This window comes from Pseudorasbora parva, chromosome 8, assembly GCF_024679245.1.
Source record: "Pseudorasbora parva isolate DD20220531a chromosome 8, ASM2467924v1, whole genome shotgun sequence".
Taxonomy (NCBI): domain Eukaryota; kingdom Metazoa; phylum Chordata; class Actinopteri; order Cypriniformes; family Gobionidae; genus Pseudorasbora; species Pseudorasbora parva.
In genome coordinates, this window is record NC_090179.1 from 15,944,251 (window position 1) to 15,963,487 (window position 19,237).

At 38.7% G+C, this 19,237-nt stretch overlaps 1 protein-coding gene across 1 annotated transcript in view; it reads right to left on the bottom strand.

Moving 5' to 3' along the window:
• The window catches only part of ngef (neuronal guanine nucleotide exchange factor), a 37,425-nt gene extending 18,798 nt beyond the window's left edge, over positions 1-18,627 (bottom strand). Inside the window, exons 1-5 of the mRNA XM_067450207.1 lie at positions 18,127-18,627; positions 9,597-9,696; positions 6,685-6,888; positions 5,943-6,022; positions 2,780-3,006 (exon numbers count right to left, since the gene is read on the bottom strand). Coding sequence (XP_067306308.1) covers positions 2,780-3,006; positions 5,943-6,022; positions 6,685-6,888; positions 9,597-9,696; positions 18,127-18,331 — 816 coding nt within the window. The 5' untranslated portion in view covers positions 18,332-18,627. The remainder of the gene's footprint in view (positions 1-2,779; positions 3,007-5,942; positions 6,023-6,684; positions 6,889-9,596; positions 9,697-18,126) is intronic.
• Between the last annotated feature and the right edge of the window lie 610 nt (positions 18,628-19,237).

Consider the following 19,237-nt stretch of genomic DNA (forward strand, 5'->3'; position numbering starts at 1 on the left):
GTGCTTTTGCTGTAAGCACATACACTACCTTTCCAGAGTTTTGGGTCAATAAATTAAAAAAGGAAATTAATTCTTTTAATCAGCAAGGATGCATTATATTGATCAAAAGTGACAGTAAAGGCTAGAGCCCTGCACGGGCCTCAAATCTAGGCCCTAGCCCGAGACGCTAAGGCCCGGCCCGTGTCCGACAGCTTATCAAAATACTCAGTCCGACTGGAGCCCGGCTTTCTTTATTAAGTTAATTAAGAAAAATGTTTAGAGCAAGTTATTTATTTGTTAAATTAAAGTTTAATTTTTTTAAAGTGACGACCAAGCGGCCAGCGGCCGACAATGAGTTAACTGCCTGTTTAATCAATTTAGCCTCTCAAATCAACTCTTGACTTGTCTTGCCTATAATAAAATTTATAGATATAAAACACTTCAGGCACCACAATGTTTTAATCATTTAGCCTACTATTACCACCACAGTAAAAGGCATTTTTGACGAGCTGAGGCAGGCTGATGCTGCTCGCGGCTCTCGCAAACAAAACAAGCTAAACAATCTAATAAATAAAAATTTAAATGAACATGCAGTTTGACTTATGTACCTTACACCTCCACAAAATGAATATAAATCCGATCGTCAATTCCCACGGTATGCTCATATAACGGCGTTCACAGCAACGAAAGCAAAAGATTCAAGATGCATTTTATTCATCAGCTCATTTCAAATTCAAAGACTGCAATATGAGAAAGAACGACCTGAGCACTGGTAAGATCATTTAGTCTCTTTACTTTTTATTGAAGATGATTGTGTTTTTGAGCATCTAAGACTTATTTTAAGTTTCATTTATGGCCATTTGTGTTGGCTTGCTTTACTCATTTGCAGCGATGTTGCAGTAACACCATCATATAGCCCATAACACGCTCTCACACGCTTATTTTTTAACCGTTTGCCAGGAGTGAAATTTACACGTGGTTTAAACAACCAGATACATTTACATTTGTCCGGTTTCATCTAAAAATGCTTTCAGACCACCTTCTGAATTGGTTTGTTTGAGTGATCGGAATTAAATGGGCTGCGTCTCGAAAGAATATCGGGAGGCATTTACTCCTGGTCATTTTGCAGAGAAAATGAATAAAGGAGCGAGTTGTAGAAAGGCCATAAATCTAGCAGCTGCTGAAGAAATGCGAGCTGCTGCTGACACAGATTCTATAACTCTGTGCGAGCCATTTCATGACAGCCGCGTACGCTATTATGGTCTCGTGTTGTTTCCACCAGTGCAGCACATCTCATTGCTCATTCGTGAAAATTGTATAGGGCCGTAAAAAAGTCGGGCCTGTCGGACTTGGGCATAAATGCAGGGCTCTAGTAAAGGCATTTGCAGTGTTTCGTAAATATCCAATTCAGCCCTGAAACTTGCAGGCTAATATGTCCTTTACATGAAATCTGCACGCAAACACATCATTAACAGATGACACAAGCTGATTGGCCTCAGCTGATCCTGCAGCCAATGAGATGGTATGCTCAACATTTAAATAGTCTGGTTCAGAGTTTGCTGTAAACTAGTCCTGTAGTGCGTTTCTCTGAAATCCTCCCCCAGCTCCACCTGCCTAAAGGGTCCTGCACACGGTGTGATTTTTCAAAATCCTTTGCGAATGTTCCATGTCAGACTGTACGAACATGATCCCTGATGTAAGCCATGACACACTGTAAGATCTCATTTGTCAGTAATGTCAGACTGTACGATAGTCGAGGCGCACTAAAACGGACGTGCGCAAGAAAACTCGTCCGGAGTTTTATATCATCAATGAATGACGCGTTTGGTGACAGTGAGCTGCATTACGCGCAGGACTGAAATGGTGTCTACAAAGAAATCTCTAGCTCTCGTTTTGGTCCTAGTTATTTGACTGTTGAGAGATATTTGACTGTTGTCGTAGGAGAAGTCACACTGCAGGATTGTGCGCCAAATCTTCTGACAATGCCAGAATTTCGTCTGAGGTAAAATTTGATCGCAGCAGTCATTAATCGGCTGCCGGCGAACATGTCAAACTAACGATCAAAGACGTCAGATTTTAGCCTAGGATCAGAGGAATCTTTTAGGATTTGCCAAATTTGTCTCAGACTGCCAAATCGGGGGCAAAAATCGCACAGTGTGCACCCGGCTTAAGTCTGAAACAGGATTTATATATGTCAATTCATGCAACAGCAGCATATCTTACATGCTCAAAGCAGCATGTCTGTGTATGTCTTTAGCAGTAGCAAGTCCATATTTGCTCTGCATAGCAGATCTAGTCTGCCAAGACAAAATACATTACCACTGCTATATTCAGAGTTGTCATGATTAAAATGCTGTCTTTTGAACTTTCTATTCATGAGAATGCTGAAAAAAGTATCACTTTTCCACAACGGTTTTCAACATTGATAAGAATAAGACATTTGTCTTCAGCGGCTAATCTTCATATTAGAATGATTTCTGAGGGAATCATTCTAATATGAAGACACTGTGTGTCTTCATGTGACACTGAAGACTGGAGTAATGATGGTAAAAATTGTTGCTGCAAAAAAGCTGTATTTTTGTTCAAATAAATAGAGCCATGGCGAGCATAAGAGACTTTTGACCACATTTGTACTCTGCCTTGTCTTGGTCTCAAACTCAAACTTCGGATTTTGCTTCAAGACCGGTAAAGACCACAACTGCAGGGATATTACTAAATAAGTCTGAATACACATTGGTCTGGGATTAGGTGGTCTCTCTTGACTCCAGAACTTCTAGTAAATTCAAAGCATGGGTCCCACCTCCTGCAGTATAATCTCCTTTGGCTCCAGGGTCTTCAAGTGTCCACTGTCCTTCACAGCCTCCAAGTTTTGCCAGAGGCTGAGTGAGTGCGTGCCGTTCCTCAACTGCAGCTGCAGCGCAGGCGCAGCCGTGACCCCTGACCCTGAAGTAGGAAGCCCATCTCTCTGTCGACGCTGCTCGATCTCCTGCTGCTTGGAGGTGTCGCGGTACTCTTGATACAAAACATCTGGACACAAACGGAAATGGAAATCTTTTAGCAAAGGTGATAGTGCAAACTTTAAAAGTGTACAATAAATAATTTGTATTGTTCTATTTATAAAGCACATTTAAAACAACCAAGGCTGACCAAAGTGCTGTACAGGGCAATACAATTAAAACATAAATAATAATAATAATAATACAATCAAATAAAGATAAAATACAAGACAAAAATACTCATGTATTTAAAGCTATAGTTTTAAGTATTGATTTAAAAATAGAGAGAGATGGCACTGTTCTGATCGAAATCGGTAGGCTATTCCATTCACATGCCATAGTAAATGCATGTTTCTCATTTGACTTTCTAAGCAACCAATATGAGTCAGCCTCTTATATGACATAAATCGAATGCAATGCAAATTTGTATGAAACATTTGTTTATTAACTTAATTTATCCGTGTTTTAATATGAGTCCGTTTAGAGATTTTTAGATAGATGCCTTTTTAGTTTGGGTCGAATCTGCATTCTCTGACCCAGTTTGTTTGCTGGCTTCCATGGTAGCAATACGGCTGTGTTTTTCCGCCAACTGGCAACCTGTGGTGTCGAAATAATATTGGGTAAATTGGCAGTGGGTAGGATCCCATGGGCAAAAACAAAAACAGACACTCGGACATGGAATGCACATTTCACAGTAAAATAACAGCCCATTGTTTTTCAGAGAAATGATTATATGAACTTTTCATTTTACCCAAATCTCTGCAAACATATTATGGTATTTTTATGATTTAGTACAGTCAAAAACTTACATACAGCACCTTTAAGTGTAGTCAAAGTCAGGGAAACTAGGCAATAGCTATACGTTTTAGGTTTCATTTTAGTATTATTTATATACTATATAATTATATTATAGAATTATACTATACAAGTTTTAGTAATTTTGAGCTTTTGATATTTTGTTTCTCATGTGAGTTTTTAATTTCAGCAGTCCAGAAAAACTCAGTCAGCAGAAAGGCATCAGTCACAGCAGCCCTTTGAACCTCTTTGACAAAGCTGTGCAAGTTCACTGCAAGCTCCTCAAGCTCTGAAAACATGAACCATGTGATCTGCCGATCAGGAATGACCTCACATTCACTCGCATGTTTGTGCGTCTACATAATGTACGTGTGTGTTCATGTGCTTATAAATCATACAGAATGAGTTTTTGAAAATGTAAAAATGCAGAATGTTTAGTGTGATGGGTAGGTTTAGGGGTAGGTGTAGGAAAGAGAGTGTGTGTGCGCGTGTCTGTGTGTGTACTGCACGCTTCTCAAAAGGGTGGATTTGTACAGAGGAAAGCAGTTGCATAATGTCCTGTAGTCGCATTCAACAATACCTTCAGGTGGGTGTTCAGCACAGTCGCTTATATAACAGAGAGAGAGTGAGAAGAGAAGAAGAAGAGAAGAGAAGAGAAGAGAAGAGAAGAGAAGAGAAGAGAAGAGAAGAGAAGAGAAGAGAAGAGAAGAGAAGAGAAGAGAAGAGAAGAGAGAAGAGAAGAGAAGAGAAGAGAAGAGAAGAGAAGAGAAGAGAAGAGAAGAGAAGAGAAGAGAAGAGAAGAGAAGAGAAGAGAAGAGAAGAGAAGAGAAGAGAAGAGAAGAGAAGAGAAGAGAAAATTTAAGAGATGGGAATAAATTAGAAAAAATGACATGGGACCAGGTGAGAAGAGAGAGTATGAAAGAGATTATGAATAACGATATAAATGATCAATGGGTCGCTGAAATATTCCTGGTTTCTGCAGACATTTCTTTTTACAATATATTTTTTGCATACATTGTGATTTAAAATGTAAAAAAATAAATTTGGAATATATTTAATAATTATATGTATTATGAATATATATTCCTGATATTTCTGGTTGTTTTTATATATTTGCATACAATGCATTTTTTAATATGTATTAACCATACATTATGATATGAATATATTCCTGATTTATTCTGATATTTGTTTTTGTTGTTTATTTACATAGAATGTATTTTTAAAATATATTTTGGACCTACATTTTGATTTTAAATATATAATTAATAACTATATTCAAAATATATCTTTTTTACATGCATTATGAATATATATTCCTGGTATGTCAGGTTGTTTTTTTGTATATTTACATACAATGTATTTTTAAATGTATATTAGCCATACATTTTCATTTGACATGTATAAAAGACTAAATATGAACATATATTGCTGATAACTTCTGATAGATTTTTTGGTACAAGAACTGATGCAGCCACTCAAAAACTGCATGATTGTATAATTATGAAAAAGTGATAATAGACAGCAAGATGTGATAATTATGAGAAAAGAGGACAAGAAGAGAGGAGACATGACAGCGCTGAGAGCAGATAAATAAAACCAAATGAGAGACATTTCGAAAAAAGATGAGATGAGAAGAGGAATGAAATGGTGACAAAAAAAGAAATCAGGAGTTGACAGAAGAAGCTACAAAAAGGGGAAGAAAGAAGACGAGAACTTAGGAAGAAAGTGGATTGGAGGCAAAGTGAAGAAGGGAGAACTGGATGCAGATAGAGGAAAGAGAAATAGACAGATGATGAGGGAAATAGAGATGATAGAAAATGATGTTGCGTTGGCGAAGAAAGCGGATAACTCTCTCTCTCTCTCGCTGTCATTCCAGCATATATTTAAAAAGACATCACCCACACACTCCACCTGCCTTCATCCTACACACACACTAACACACACATACGTCTTGTACACATCCAGCACATAAACCCATGCTGTAAATTCAATTGCAAATAAAGTTGCCTACACGGTTCAGCTTAAGCCAAATACATTAGCATGCAATGTTACAGCACATCAGCCTCCCTCTCGTCCTGTGTGTGTGTGTGTGTGTGTGTGTGTGTGTGTGTGTGTGTGTGTGTGTGTGTGTGTGTGTGTGTGTGTGTGTGTGTGTGTGTTTTCACTCACCGACACTCTTCACGATGTTGAGATTGCGGCAGGAATTCTCTACTGCCATCTTCTGCGGACTGTCACCATTCCTCACCAGCCTGAAAAAGACAAAAATTCTAATAAATCAGTGACTAGAAGAGATAAGAGGAAATGTGTGTGTGTGGGTATGTATTTGTGTGTGTGTACCAAAATGAGAACATGTCAGCCTGCTCTCAAAACACCCTACAGCTGTTTTAAGTCCTACTTTTGTTTCTAAATGAGGGGAATACTTTTCCCTTTATTACATTTTAACCCTGACAGACCTAAATAAGTCAAATCCATGAGTAGCGTGAGTCCTATTTGAGTAATACAGCACACATGCAAATGTTAAAATCTGACATACTGCACAAGCTAATGTACATGCAACTATACATATATACATGCATATTTATTCATGCATGGGTAGATATGAAATGACATTCCAAGCAGCGTTTAGTAATTTTTAACATCCTATTTTTCATCAGATTTTGCATAATTATTGTTACTACAGTTCATACTAATTGAGAGACTTCATAAAATATTTTTCATTTTAAAGTTTGTTATACAGCAGGACTATTTGCTGCATATTAACTGCCAAAAGTAGCATATTACCTTCCATGAATGCATGTACTGTTTATAGATCAACATGTGCACACAGACTTAAGTTATTCAAGTTACACAAAAAAAAAAAAAAGTACAAAATGAAGTTCTACTATACAGTGTCCTGACTGTGGTCTCTTACCGGAGTGTGATGTTGTCGGGGTCGGCAGCGGTGTGAATGTCTTTGTCCTGCATAGTGCAGGCACTTGTCGTCCGTTCACTCAGCTCTTCCATTTCTTGTCTACGCGTCCAATCTCCAGGCATCGCCAACGGAGACCGAGAGCGAACTCCTCCCAGCCCAGTGCTCCCGTTGCCCGGCAACGAGATTACAGAGCGAAAAGGTGCACTGATAAAGAAACAAAAATATTTTTTATATTTAAATAAAGAGATGTTTGCAGAAGTGCATAGCCTTCTTGAAATATTGGATTCTCGCTCACAGATTGGGTGTTCTCTGCAAACACACACACAACTGAATGCTCATGTTGTTACTGACCACATGAACACAACCAGAAACACGGCCAAGCCCAAACACAAAGTCACCCCCCCACACACACACACACACACACAAACACACAGTTCTCAACTCTAAACTCTTCCACCCACACTCACACACAGACAAATATTCTCTCATCCTTTGTAAATGATGCGATATGGAGTTGAATTATAGATCACACCACACAATAACTCACAAACAAACACCACAATACAATCATACAGCCTACGACAGACAGACAGACAGACAGACAGACAAAGACAGACAGACAGACAAAGATATAGACAGAAGACAGAAAGATATAGATAGAAGACAGACAGACAGACATAGATAAAAGACAGAAGACAGACAGACAGACAAAGATAGAAGACAGACAGACAAAGACAGACAGAAGACAGAAAGATATAGATAGAAGACAGACAGACAGACAGACAGACAGACAGACAGACAGACAGACAGACATAAATAGAAGACAGAAGACAAAGACAGACAGACAGACAGACAGACAAAGATATAGACAGAAGACAGACAGACATAGATAGAAGACAGAAGACAGACAGACAGACAGACAGACAGATAGACAGAAGACAAAGACAAACAGAAGACAGAAAGATATAGATAAAAGACAGACAGACAGACAGACATAGATAGAAGACAGACAGACAGACATAGATAGAAGACAGAAGACAAAGACAGACAGACATAGATAGAAGACAGAAGACAAAGACAGACAGACAGACAGACAGACAGACAGACAGACAGACAGACAAAGATATAGACAGCAGACAGACAGACATAGATAGAAGACAGATGACAAAGACAGAAAGACAGAAAGACAGACAGACAGAAGACAGACAGGCATAGATATAAGACAGAAGACAGACATAGATAGAAGACAGAAGACAGACAGACATACAGACAGAAGACAGACAGGCATAGATAGAAGACAGAAGACAGAAAGACAGACAGACAGAAAGATATAGATAGAAGACAGACAGACAGACATAGATAGAAGACAGAAGACAAAGATAGAAGACAGACAGACAGACAGACAGACATAGATAGAAGACAGACAGACAGACATTTATAGAAGACAGAAAGATATAGATAGAAGACAGACAGACATAGATAGAAGACAGACACTCAGACTGACAGACAAAAATAGAAGACAGACAGACAAAGATAGAAGACAGACAGACAGACAAAAATAGAAGATAGACAGACAGACATAGATCGAAGACAAACAGACATAGATTGAAGACAGACAGACAGACAGACAGACAGACATAGATCAAAGACAGACAGACAGACATAGATCAAAGACAGACAGACATAGATCGAAGACAGACATAGATCAAAGACAGACATAGATCAAAGACAGACAGACAGACATAGATCGAAGACAGACATAGATCGAAGACAGACAGACATAGATCGAAGACAGACAGACAGACAGACAGAGATCGAAGACAGACAGACAGACAGACATAGAGCGAAAACAGACAGACAGATAGACAGACAGACAGACAGACAGACAGACAGACAGACAGACAGACAGACATAGATCAAAGACAGACAGACATAGATCGAAGACAGACAGACATAGATCGAAGACAGACAGACAGACAGACAGACATAGATAGAAGACAGACAGACAGACATTTATAGAAGACAGAAAGATATAGATAGAAGACAGACAGACATAGATAGAAGATAGACAGACAAAGATAGAAGATAGACAGACAAAGATAGAAGACAGACACTCAGACTGACAGACAAAAATAGAAGACAGACAGACAAAGATAGAAGACAGACAAAAATAGAAGATAGACAGACAGACATAGATCGAAGACAAACAGACATAGATTGAAGACAGACAGACAGACAGACAGACATAGATCAAAGACAGACAGACAGACATAGATCAAAGACAGACAGACATAGATCGAAGACAGACATAGATCGAAGACAGACAGACATAGATCGAAGACAGACAGACAGACAGACAGAGATCGAAGACAGACAGACAGACAGACATAGAGCGAAAACAGACAGACAGATAGACAGACAGACAGACAGACAGACATAGATCAAAGACAGACAGACAGACAGACATAGATCGAAGACAGACAGACATAGATCGAAGACAGACAGACAGACAGACAGACAGACAGACAGACATAGATCGAAGACAGACAGACAGACAGACATAGATCGAAGACAGACAGACATAGATCGAAGACAGACAGACAGACAGACATAGAGCGAAAACAGACAGACAGACAGACAGACATAGATCAAAGACAGACAGACAGACAGACAGACACAGACAGACAGACAGACAGACAGACAGACAGACAGACAGACAGACAGACAGATAGATAGATAGATAGATAGATAGATAGATAGATAGATAGATAGATAGATAGACAGATAGACAGATAGACAGATAGACAGATAGACAGATAGATAGATAGATAGATAGATAGATAGATAGATAGATAGATAGATAGATAGATAGATAGATAGATAGATAGATAGATGTGTTTGTGTGTACTAACTTTGGCATTCTGGGAGAGGGTGAGAGTCGATTCGCTGCAGAGGGGCTGAGTCTGTTGTAGGAGGCGGGATCCACTGCCGGTTTAGGAGAGGAGGAAGGGCCTGATGGACAGAACGGGAGTGGATTAGGTTAATAAATGGACATCATAGAGTTCGGACACATTTGAGTGGAACAGAACTAAATTGAATTGAACTAAACCCATCTTGCGTGACAGTCCCTGGGACAAGCACAGTAAGACAGTATAAAATGTTTTCATAAGAAGGAAAACAGAAGTAGACTTTATATGGTATCAGAGACAAGTAAAACCAATTGTTTGGCTACAAGCTATTGAGTTGATGAATGTCACTGCCAAGAAAGTACTTCATTACAGACATAACAAAATACTGGTCATTCACTTGTTACCACACAAACACACACTGAGAAATCAAACACACACATACACATACACACTCATATATAAACACAGAGGGCCCATTGTGAATGCTGGCTGTGCTGCCTGAAACTTTGTGGGCACAGGAATGTGTAACAGGGGCCTCAAATGGAACTTTCAGTATTTGTGTGTGTGTGTGTGTGTGTGTGTGTGTGTGTGTGTGTGTGTGTGTGTGTGTGTGTGTGTGTGTGTGTGTGTGTGTGTGTAGAAAGTCTGTCTAGTTTCCCCCTGAATTTGTCTCCTCTGCAAATTCTGAAGTCTCACGAACAAATGATGCATCCAAATGCTTCATTACCTCGTTACACTGTTTCCCTTAGCTGCTCTCTTGACCAAGCGCCGTCCTCACAGTGCAGTGCTATTTGTGTGCCTGGACCATGAGCTAACTAGGATGATCGCAAAGCATGTTTGTCAGACTACTTAGATAAATATTGATCCATGCATCAACACTACTCTTTAGAGCACTTGACAGACTTGTCTCAGAATGTTAAACTTTAACCTCTGTGAAATCTACTGTGCTGCTTTACTGTGTGTTCGGGACATTTATATCACTTGGGAACATGATATGCAAACAGCACTAATACTATTGCTCATACTTAAGGTTAAGGATTTGAACAACCCTCTAACACCAAGTATTACACCTCAGCATTCGGCTCAATGTCCTGCATTGTTTGTAAGTGAATTGATTTGTTTGTTTTATTTCATTACATTTACTTTGTGTCGTGCACTATGCTTCTGCAGTCAGCATGACCGTGCTCCTCCTACATGTAGTCTACATTTTTTCATGTTATTTGAACCACTCCTGGCTGACAAACCGACCTCATGTTTGCTACTGGTGATAGTTCAAACAGATGTCAGCTCAAATAAGAACTCCTAAAATACAGATTAGGACAGGCTAGATTGGGTCAAATTATCTTATCATAATGTGATGCTAAAGTTACTTTATGATTGCACTGTACATTGGTTAATAATTTGCTTTAAACCCAGTTTCCAAAAGTGTCACCAGATCTGGAGCAGTAAATGAATGGGGTTGTTTTCCCAGCAGGCATTGCAATTTGAGTGAAACCTGATGCATCCAGAGTTTAAAAAGTGTTTGTGCTATGCATTGTTTGAGCAAATCCGCAAAACATATGGTACACTGACTACCTATGGTTCGCGCTATTGCTAGACTAATAAGTCTAGACTGTTTTAAAAATATGTTATGTAACACACAATACTTTGGTTGTGATGCATAACTGCCCTGTTATTGAATACATAGCCACTTTTATATAATGTACACTACCAGTAAAAAGTTGAAAAACCTACCCAGTCTTTATTATGACTCTTTTCTACATTTTAGAATATTATCAGAGCTTTCAAAATTATGAAACTATACAAATGGAATCATATTAATACCCAAAACATTTTAAACAACTCAAAAGGGCAGAAAGTGTTAGCTTCCTGGACATTCAACATTATGAGGTGTCTTCTGGGATGATGTTTTTAAAAGGCCCCTATTATGCAATGTCAAAGGCTCCTGATTTGTTGTCGAAGTCTACTACAAAAGGTTGACATGCAAAGGCATTTTCTCATAATATACATTACACATCACCACCTTTTTCAATGATTCTCAAACTCGTCTGGAGATTCAGTCTCTCTAAATCCTTCCTTTCCGCTAGCCTAGCCTCTGCTCTGATTGGCCAGACGGCCTAGTCTGTGGTGATTGGTCTGCAGGTTTAGAAGCTAATTGTCAATTACCAAAACTGAACTTCAGCTCCGGAGGCTTCCTAAAGCTCAGAGATCGTAGACACTGAAAAGACAGTAATGAAGACATTGATGTTACCATATCAATCTAAGTGTGAATCCAATGATGAAACACTGGAAGAACTAGTTATTTAAGCCAAACCTCCATCGCCGGAACGGAACCACGCTTCTCTTTTGAGCTGTGAAGCGTGGACCGTTTATCAGCTTGGCACATTAATAGAGAGAACAGAGCAAGCTCTTACACGGGCCAATCTCGATCACATGAGATGTTTCTACACAGCACAGAATTCCCCACAGAATTGATAACATCTAGTGGGAAGCGATCAGGGCAGCATTCTCTGCTATAAATCACAGATATCAGATCAAACAGTGCCAACACGGAAACTAGAAGAAACCATTGTTACATGAATGAAGCCCAAAAATCATAAACACTCACCATGGATTAAAACTACACTATGTCATTTTTATGTCTGCTAGAGGGTGCCGATATTTAAAACAAAGGCGTAGTTTGATGACGCCTAGTTCACCTCACAGCCGGTGGAAAATAGGACTCGGGCAGAAATCATGTTGATGCATGCGGTTATTAACGTTACTGTAGTGTGAAGCAGAGCAGGACCGAGTGTTGAGGAGTTGAGCAAGGCCGCTGGAGCAATTGTTACGCAAACACACGACTCGCGGGCAGCAGGACTTTTATTATGACGGGACACAGACGCCGGCACCATTTTCACTTTTCCGGTCATGAGTATGAGGTAACGCAGCTCTGAATATCATATTAAATACATTTTAGTGTGTTTAAAATGATGTTATGACGTTACTCTGTATGTTCGCTCAGCAGCTGCTGTGACAATTGAACAAGTGACACACTTGACACTGCTAAGAGTAAAGCGCTTCTGCCAAATAAAACAAAAAACGGAAACCGGGAGTATTTTACTGAAAAAATGCTACACAGTGCACCTTTAATGTGGTAACACCTCATGGTATTGTGGAAGAAATGTTTTTTACATTATTCATTATCATTATTAATCACCATTTGATTAGTAGAACTAAACGTTTAAAGGTGTATTGCAAATGTATTTTCTAGTGACGTAGAGCCATCACACAGTGAGATTCGAAATACAAACGACTAGTTAAGGCAGATCAGAGTTGATTCTTTCTTTTGGGAGACAATAGCTTTATCTTGCACTTTCGACCTTACAACTTTTACATTCACAAACAGCTCTATTACATACTTCATGAAAGGCTAATATTCAAAAAACCATAGTAGTAGAGTATTCTGGACTCTTGCGTCATACAAAAATAATTATAAAATATAGCTGTTTAAAACAATAATTAAGGTGCCAAGAGGCAAAAAGAGGCAAAATGATGAGCAAGCATGGCAGCGAGCTTCAGACCTACTGCAAAATTGAACCCATAAATACCCATCACTTTCAATATGACATAATTGCTTTTTACTTTTGACCAAGGTGGCGCTACTAATTTATATAGTGTAGTCAGTGTAGGGTGCCAATGGCTCATATTAAGTTTGGTCTCAATGTGCCAAAGTCTTGCAGGGATACAGACTTGGATGCAGTTTCCCATAAAATTCTTTGAAATGTTAAATAAAACACGGGTTTGTCTACCGAAATGAAATCCATAACTTTTTGCCAGCATAGTTTGAAAATGATCAAATTTGGTGAAAACTGGACCAACGGTTTAGGATGTTTTCGAGAAGGGTTTGACTGGTCAACATTAATTCCATGGTTTTTAATCGGCATGGCCTAAAAATTATTTGGTAAAAATGTCATTAAAACTGATGAATTATCTACAGGATGAGTTTTAAAAAGAATTCAAAATGTCAGCTGGTAATTCAAAACATTTTTCAGCTGGTGGCGCTAGAGAGATTGTGTTAGACTCCAAAATTGCTGGTTAAAGATAGACTGTCCTCTATCTGTGTGTCAAATCTCACAGCTTTTCACCATACAAGTTCTCACTGACTCAAGACCAAAAGAAGAAGAAGAACAGCTCTTTTACTAGCAAAACTGTATGCATGCATAGGAATCATTTATATTTGTCAAACTATGCACACTAATATATTTCTAAACTTCAAGCATTAAAAGGGATAGTTCACCCAATTTAAATTGCTGGAACTATGCCTTTCAGCACAAAGATTTCATGAAAATGCAAATTCAATCAATTGTCTACAATCTTCTTCTTTTTTAATAACTAGCACAGTCAGGTTTGCATTTAGCAAATAAATCCATCCATGTTTTATTGTTGTAGACTTTACAAATAAACACTGATAATATAGGGCTTTTAAATATTAACCTTTTTTAGAGAGACTTATTTCCTGGTCCATGTTTGTAAGGGGAAAAAAGGCGGCATAGACTTTGAACAGCGAGACTGGGGGATTACCGTACAGACGGTGTACATTGGACTTACACAACCTTATGAGGCATGTCAAAACAAACACACTCGCTTTTAACATCAGCAGAGGAGTTAATGCCTTGACAACCAAAGTCTCATTTTCTCTCACACATGCACACACACACACACACACCCTGACTCTTCATATTCACAACAAACAGTCATATAAAAAAAGATGTGAGAAATTCCAGCACACATTCGCACCGTCATGTACACATACAGTGACAGACAACTGCAAGACCACACCAAAACAGTGCATGACTTATTTTGAAAGATAGAATTGTATGCTGGGTGATCATCTAATGTCAATTTGTCAAGTGACCAATATGTTGAGCTTAAAATTAACATTGTGCCTCAAACATCAAAGGACTACAATGAATCACAAGTGCACTGTGTGCTGAAATTAGTGCCATTTTAAAAGAAATAATAATTCACCACATCACAAAATAGTGATAAAATATCTTTCTATGTAGTTGTATTTGCAGGTTGCATGTAACTCCACAATTTTCTATGGAAGCTTGTTTCTGCAACAGAATTAGAAATTAAAATTAGTTGACCTAGTATTGTGTTGGACCTCCTTTTGCTGCCAAAACAGCCCTGACCCATTGAGGCATAGGCTCCACTATACCCCTGAATGTGTGCTGTGGTATCTGGCACCAAGATGTTAGTAAGAGATCGTTTAAGTCCTAAAAGTTGTGAGGTGGGGCCTTCATGGATCGAACTTGTTTGTTCAGCACATCCCACAGATGCTCGATTGGATTGAGATCTGGGGAATTTGGAGACCAAATCAACACCTCAAACTCCTCCAACACCTCAAGAGTGCAAATTGTTGTACTCCTCAAACAATTCCTGAACCATTTTTTCTTTGTTGCAGGACACATTATCCTGCTGAAAGAGGCCACAGCCACCAGGGAATACTGTTTCCATGAAAGGGTGTACATGGTCTGCAACAATGCTTAGGTAGGTGATACGTGTCAAAGTAACATCCACATGGATGGCAGGACCAAAGGTTTCCCAGCAGAACATTACCCAAAGCATCACACGGCCTCCGCCGGCTTGCCTTCTTCCCATAGTGCATCCTGGTGCCATGTGTTCCCCAGGTAAGCGACGCACACACCCGCCATCCGTGATTCATCAGACCAGGCCACCTTCTTCCATTGCTCTGTGGTCCAGTTCTGATGCTCACGTGCCCACTGTTGCCATTTCTGACGGTAGACAGGGGTCAGCATGGGTACTCTGACTGATCTGCGGCAGTAAAGCCCCATACACAACAAACAGCAATGCACGGTGTATTCTGACACCTTTCTATCAGAACCATCATTCACTTCTTGAACAATTTGAGCTACAGTAGCTCGTATGTCCTATGTCATTTCTATCTATGAACATAAATTCACATTGCAAATCTACCATTTAAAAAACAGTTAATCAAACAGGCAATAAGGATCATTACGAATCAATTCAGGATATAATAATAGTAGTATGGTGAAGATTTTAGCACATATTTTCTTCGGATGTTTCTTCAGAAGTTTTATCTTCAAATAAAGGTATTCAATGACAAAAGAAATTAGGTGTGCTTGACTTTATATGCAAAGTCAAATTCATATGTTCATCCACTTCAAACTGTTTTCTCTGAAAAACAGGCGAGGCACTATGAATAATACAATCATTAACCATAACAAATGGTTGATATGCAAAAGATGCTGTAGTGCATACTGGGTGTGTTAAGTGGTGATGAAAAAAACTATGATGGTATGAGACCTTTTCTTGAGACCAGACTAGTAAAATATCTAAAATAATATTTTACTGGTTAGCTTTAGCAGTTAGATTTTGTAACTACAACATAATATGGTAAAAATGTCCATTAAAGGCCATTCAAATATGGCCATATTCTGATTTTAGAGGGCTCTTAAAAGGCTAAAATTGACTTGTGTTTTCTGTTTGCTGCATGAACTAATATGAAGTAGTTTACAGCTCAAGTGAGGGGTTAATAAAACTGTCAATGGAAAACTGATTGCCTAAGAATCATGTGTTAGTAGAGCAACCACCACTGAGAGAAATGCTGAAAGAGAGAACACCTATAGACCTTATTAGGAGCAGCGCCATGCAAGGTATGAAAGTGAGGCTGTGAGGGATAGACTTACCATGTTTTCAATGGCATTCACTGTAAAAAGCTGTATAAAGCTCCTAGATCACATATAATTTTCCACAGCTTGTGTTGTCTGGACATATTTTGTCTACAGAAATTTCTTGGAAATATATTTTTGCAGTGTTTCGTCAGAAGAAAAATCGAAAACCACATTAAATTACAGTACAATCCACTGAAGAAATGTATGCCTATCCCTCACAGTCTCACTTTTATTTTCAAGAAATGTATGCTTATCCCTCAATCTCACTTTAATTTCATTATAAATCAAAAGATTGCACTTCTGCGAATAAGGTCTATTGACGTGGAGGTACCATCACACAAAAGCAAAAGTCTTCAGTTGTTGCAATCCCTAATACACAGATATATATTTGTCCTGATTTGCAACTAAAAGCGATCAAGATAAAGTGAACAATATTCAGATATTCATGTGATCTCAATCTGGCTGCCACCATAAAGTGGGACTGTCCTTGCAACAGCTTTTTATTGGCAGCTGATCTCACATGAGTGAACTTTATCCTAAAGACTTGGCCAAATTACAATTAATTTCACTTTTGTGCAATAATTCCAGAACGCACAGTGATCAAATCTAAAAGGCAAGAGCCATTTGAAGCATATGTAGAGAATATGTCTGATTCATTGCGACGTGTATATAGGTGTGCTGATAAAAGGGATTTCAGTTTCATTGTTTATGAGTTTAGGTTGGACTGCCATGACAATAAAACAGCAGGTCTAGTTTCAACATCATGGTGACATCTTTGATCCTGTCATCTGCAAAGCTCAAACTCAACAACAGTCACAAATAAGGAAATCACAATGTGAATTTCTCATTCAGATTATACAGAACGGTTGATTTGGTCTCAGTAATGTGAATAAACACGGCATTAGATGCTCATGTGCTCATAAAAACATGCACATATATAATTCTCAGAACAATTAAAAAACAAACAGTGAACAATTAAACCAGTTTCACGAGTTTCGACTTTGTGATTTACCGCAGGGCAAAATCACGTGCTTTCAGTCTCTCTCACTCTCAGAAAATCTCTAGTAGCCTACTGGTTTGCCAAGTCATAGTTGTGTTTAATCTATTACAATACACTAAATGTTTTTGGCTCTAAGACTTGTTCGACCGTCACTCATTAGTAGCATCAAAATGAAAAGAATCCAAGAAATGTATCAAGTAACTTATTAAGTATGCATCATTGTTAGTGTAAAAGTGCTGTTGAGATACATGTGTGGTTTTAGCTTCACTCTTAAAAATAAATGTTCCTAAAGGGCAGGTTTTTAGAGACCCCAGAGAAGAAGAAGAACAAATGTTGGTTCCCCAAAGAACCTGTCAAGAACCAGTTTTTTAAACCTTAATAATGGAAAGATCCCATGGATCCTGAGTTAGAGGTACTTCATGAATCCATAGATGCCAATAAAGAACCTTCATTTTTAAGAGTGTTTCACAGTTCAGGTCACACCAGTAAAATGCAGAGGGTAAATTTAGTCGTGTTAGACTTAAACCCTAGCTAACTTTTTTATAACATACAGGCACTATGTTTAGATGCACTTTTTGCTAGGTAACAATAAACATATTCGTTTCAAAGCATATATTGTGCTTCAAAACCACAATGTGCAAAGCCACTGGTTTTAAAATTAGATAAGTTACTCCTTTATAGGCTATATAAACAAATTGGACACTTTTGTTACCACAATGGCTGTTAAAAAGTGGCCCAATTCACATATGAATATAAAATGCATAGCCTACACGCTAGTTCATGGAAGGTTTTCTAGTGTTAATAACAAATCAAATATATAAACAATTCTCACTTTCTTGTTGGTCTGAAGACGAAGACAACTTTTTCTTCCTCATTGAGCGGTAAAAGCGTGAATTCCTGCGAATTGGAGCTCTTGTCAACGTATCGTCATCATCATCATCATCGCTGGGCAGATGGGTCACTGGTGGTGGAGTTTTGGTCTGGACCTCTTGAGGTTTATGTCCCCATTTTAAGCGAAACAGGGCTGTCATCGCCATTTACTTATCTGTAACAAGATCCAGCCGTTCATGGAATAATCCACGTCTGACAAGCACAGCAGGAATTCCCATCCAGACTGAATCCAAAAGTTCTGCTTCCCAAACACACAATCCCACAGTCACAGAGTTATGCGCCCTTTCTAGATGATCAACTCTCTCATTCTTCTTTCTTTCGCCTCTTTCTTTTTCCTCTGCCTGGAGGGCAGGCGTGTTGTTAGTGACTTCAGAAGTTTAAAGTCTGTATTGCTCTCTCTGAATCCTGAACTGTCTTACAAACGTGTCCTCTGGCCCTCGATGTCAAAGTTCTCCCCCCTCCTTCTCATTCATTCTCGGCGGCCCTGCCTCTCCGTCTCTCCCCCGCCCTCTTTTTCTTCCCTGGCTCAACGCGGTGCATAACTTCTTGCGTGTGCGTATAAAACAGGTAAAGTCAGTCATGTAAAACAGCATATCTCGTCTTTTTAGCTGTCAGTTTGTTAATTCGAACACAGACACCTCACCCATGATGTCTCATCAAATGACACTTCAAACATGACTGTGACTCCTGTCAGCTGTCACACTTCGAAAGCGCCTTTCCCCAACTGTTTGCATTGGTCTTGATTTGTGTTTGTATGTGTATAGTTTCAAACCTTTTGTCTTAAAATAAAAAATAAAAGTTTGTGTTTACATCGTATATGTGTGTAGCATACTGTGTATAATTATTATGCATATCTGAATACACTTTATATGTTTAAGAAATATTTGCATTTTCATACATATATAAATGCATGTGTGTATAATAATATGTGTGTATGATTTGACAGCATATACCGTGCATGTTTGTGTTTGTGTGTGCGTTTACTATATATATATGGGTACATGGTGGTCATAAAGGGATGGACATGGTAAGAAATAATGCTCAGGTAGGCC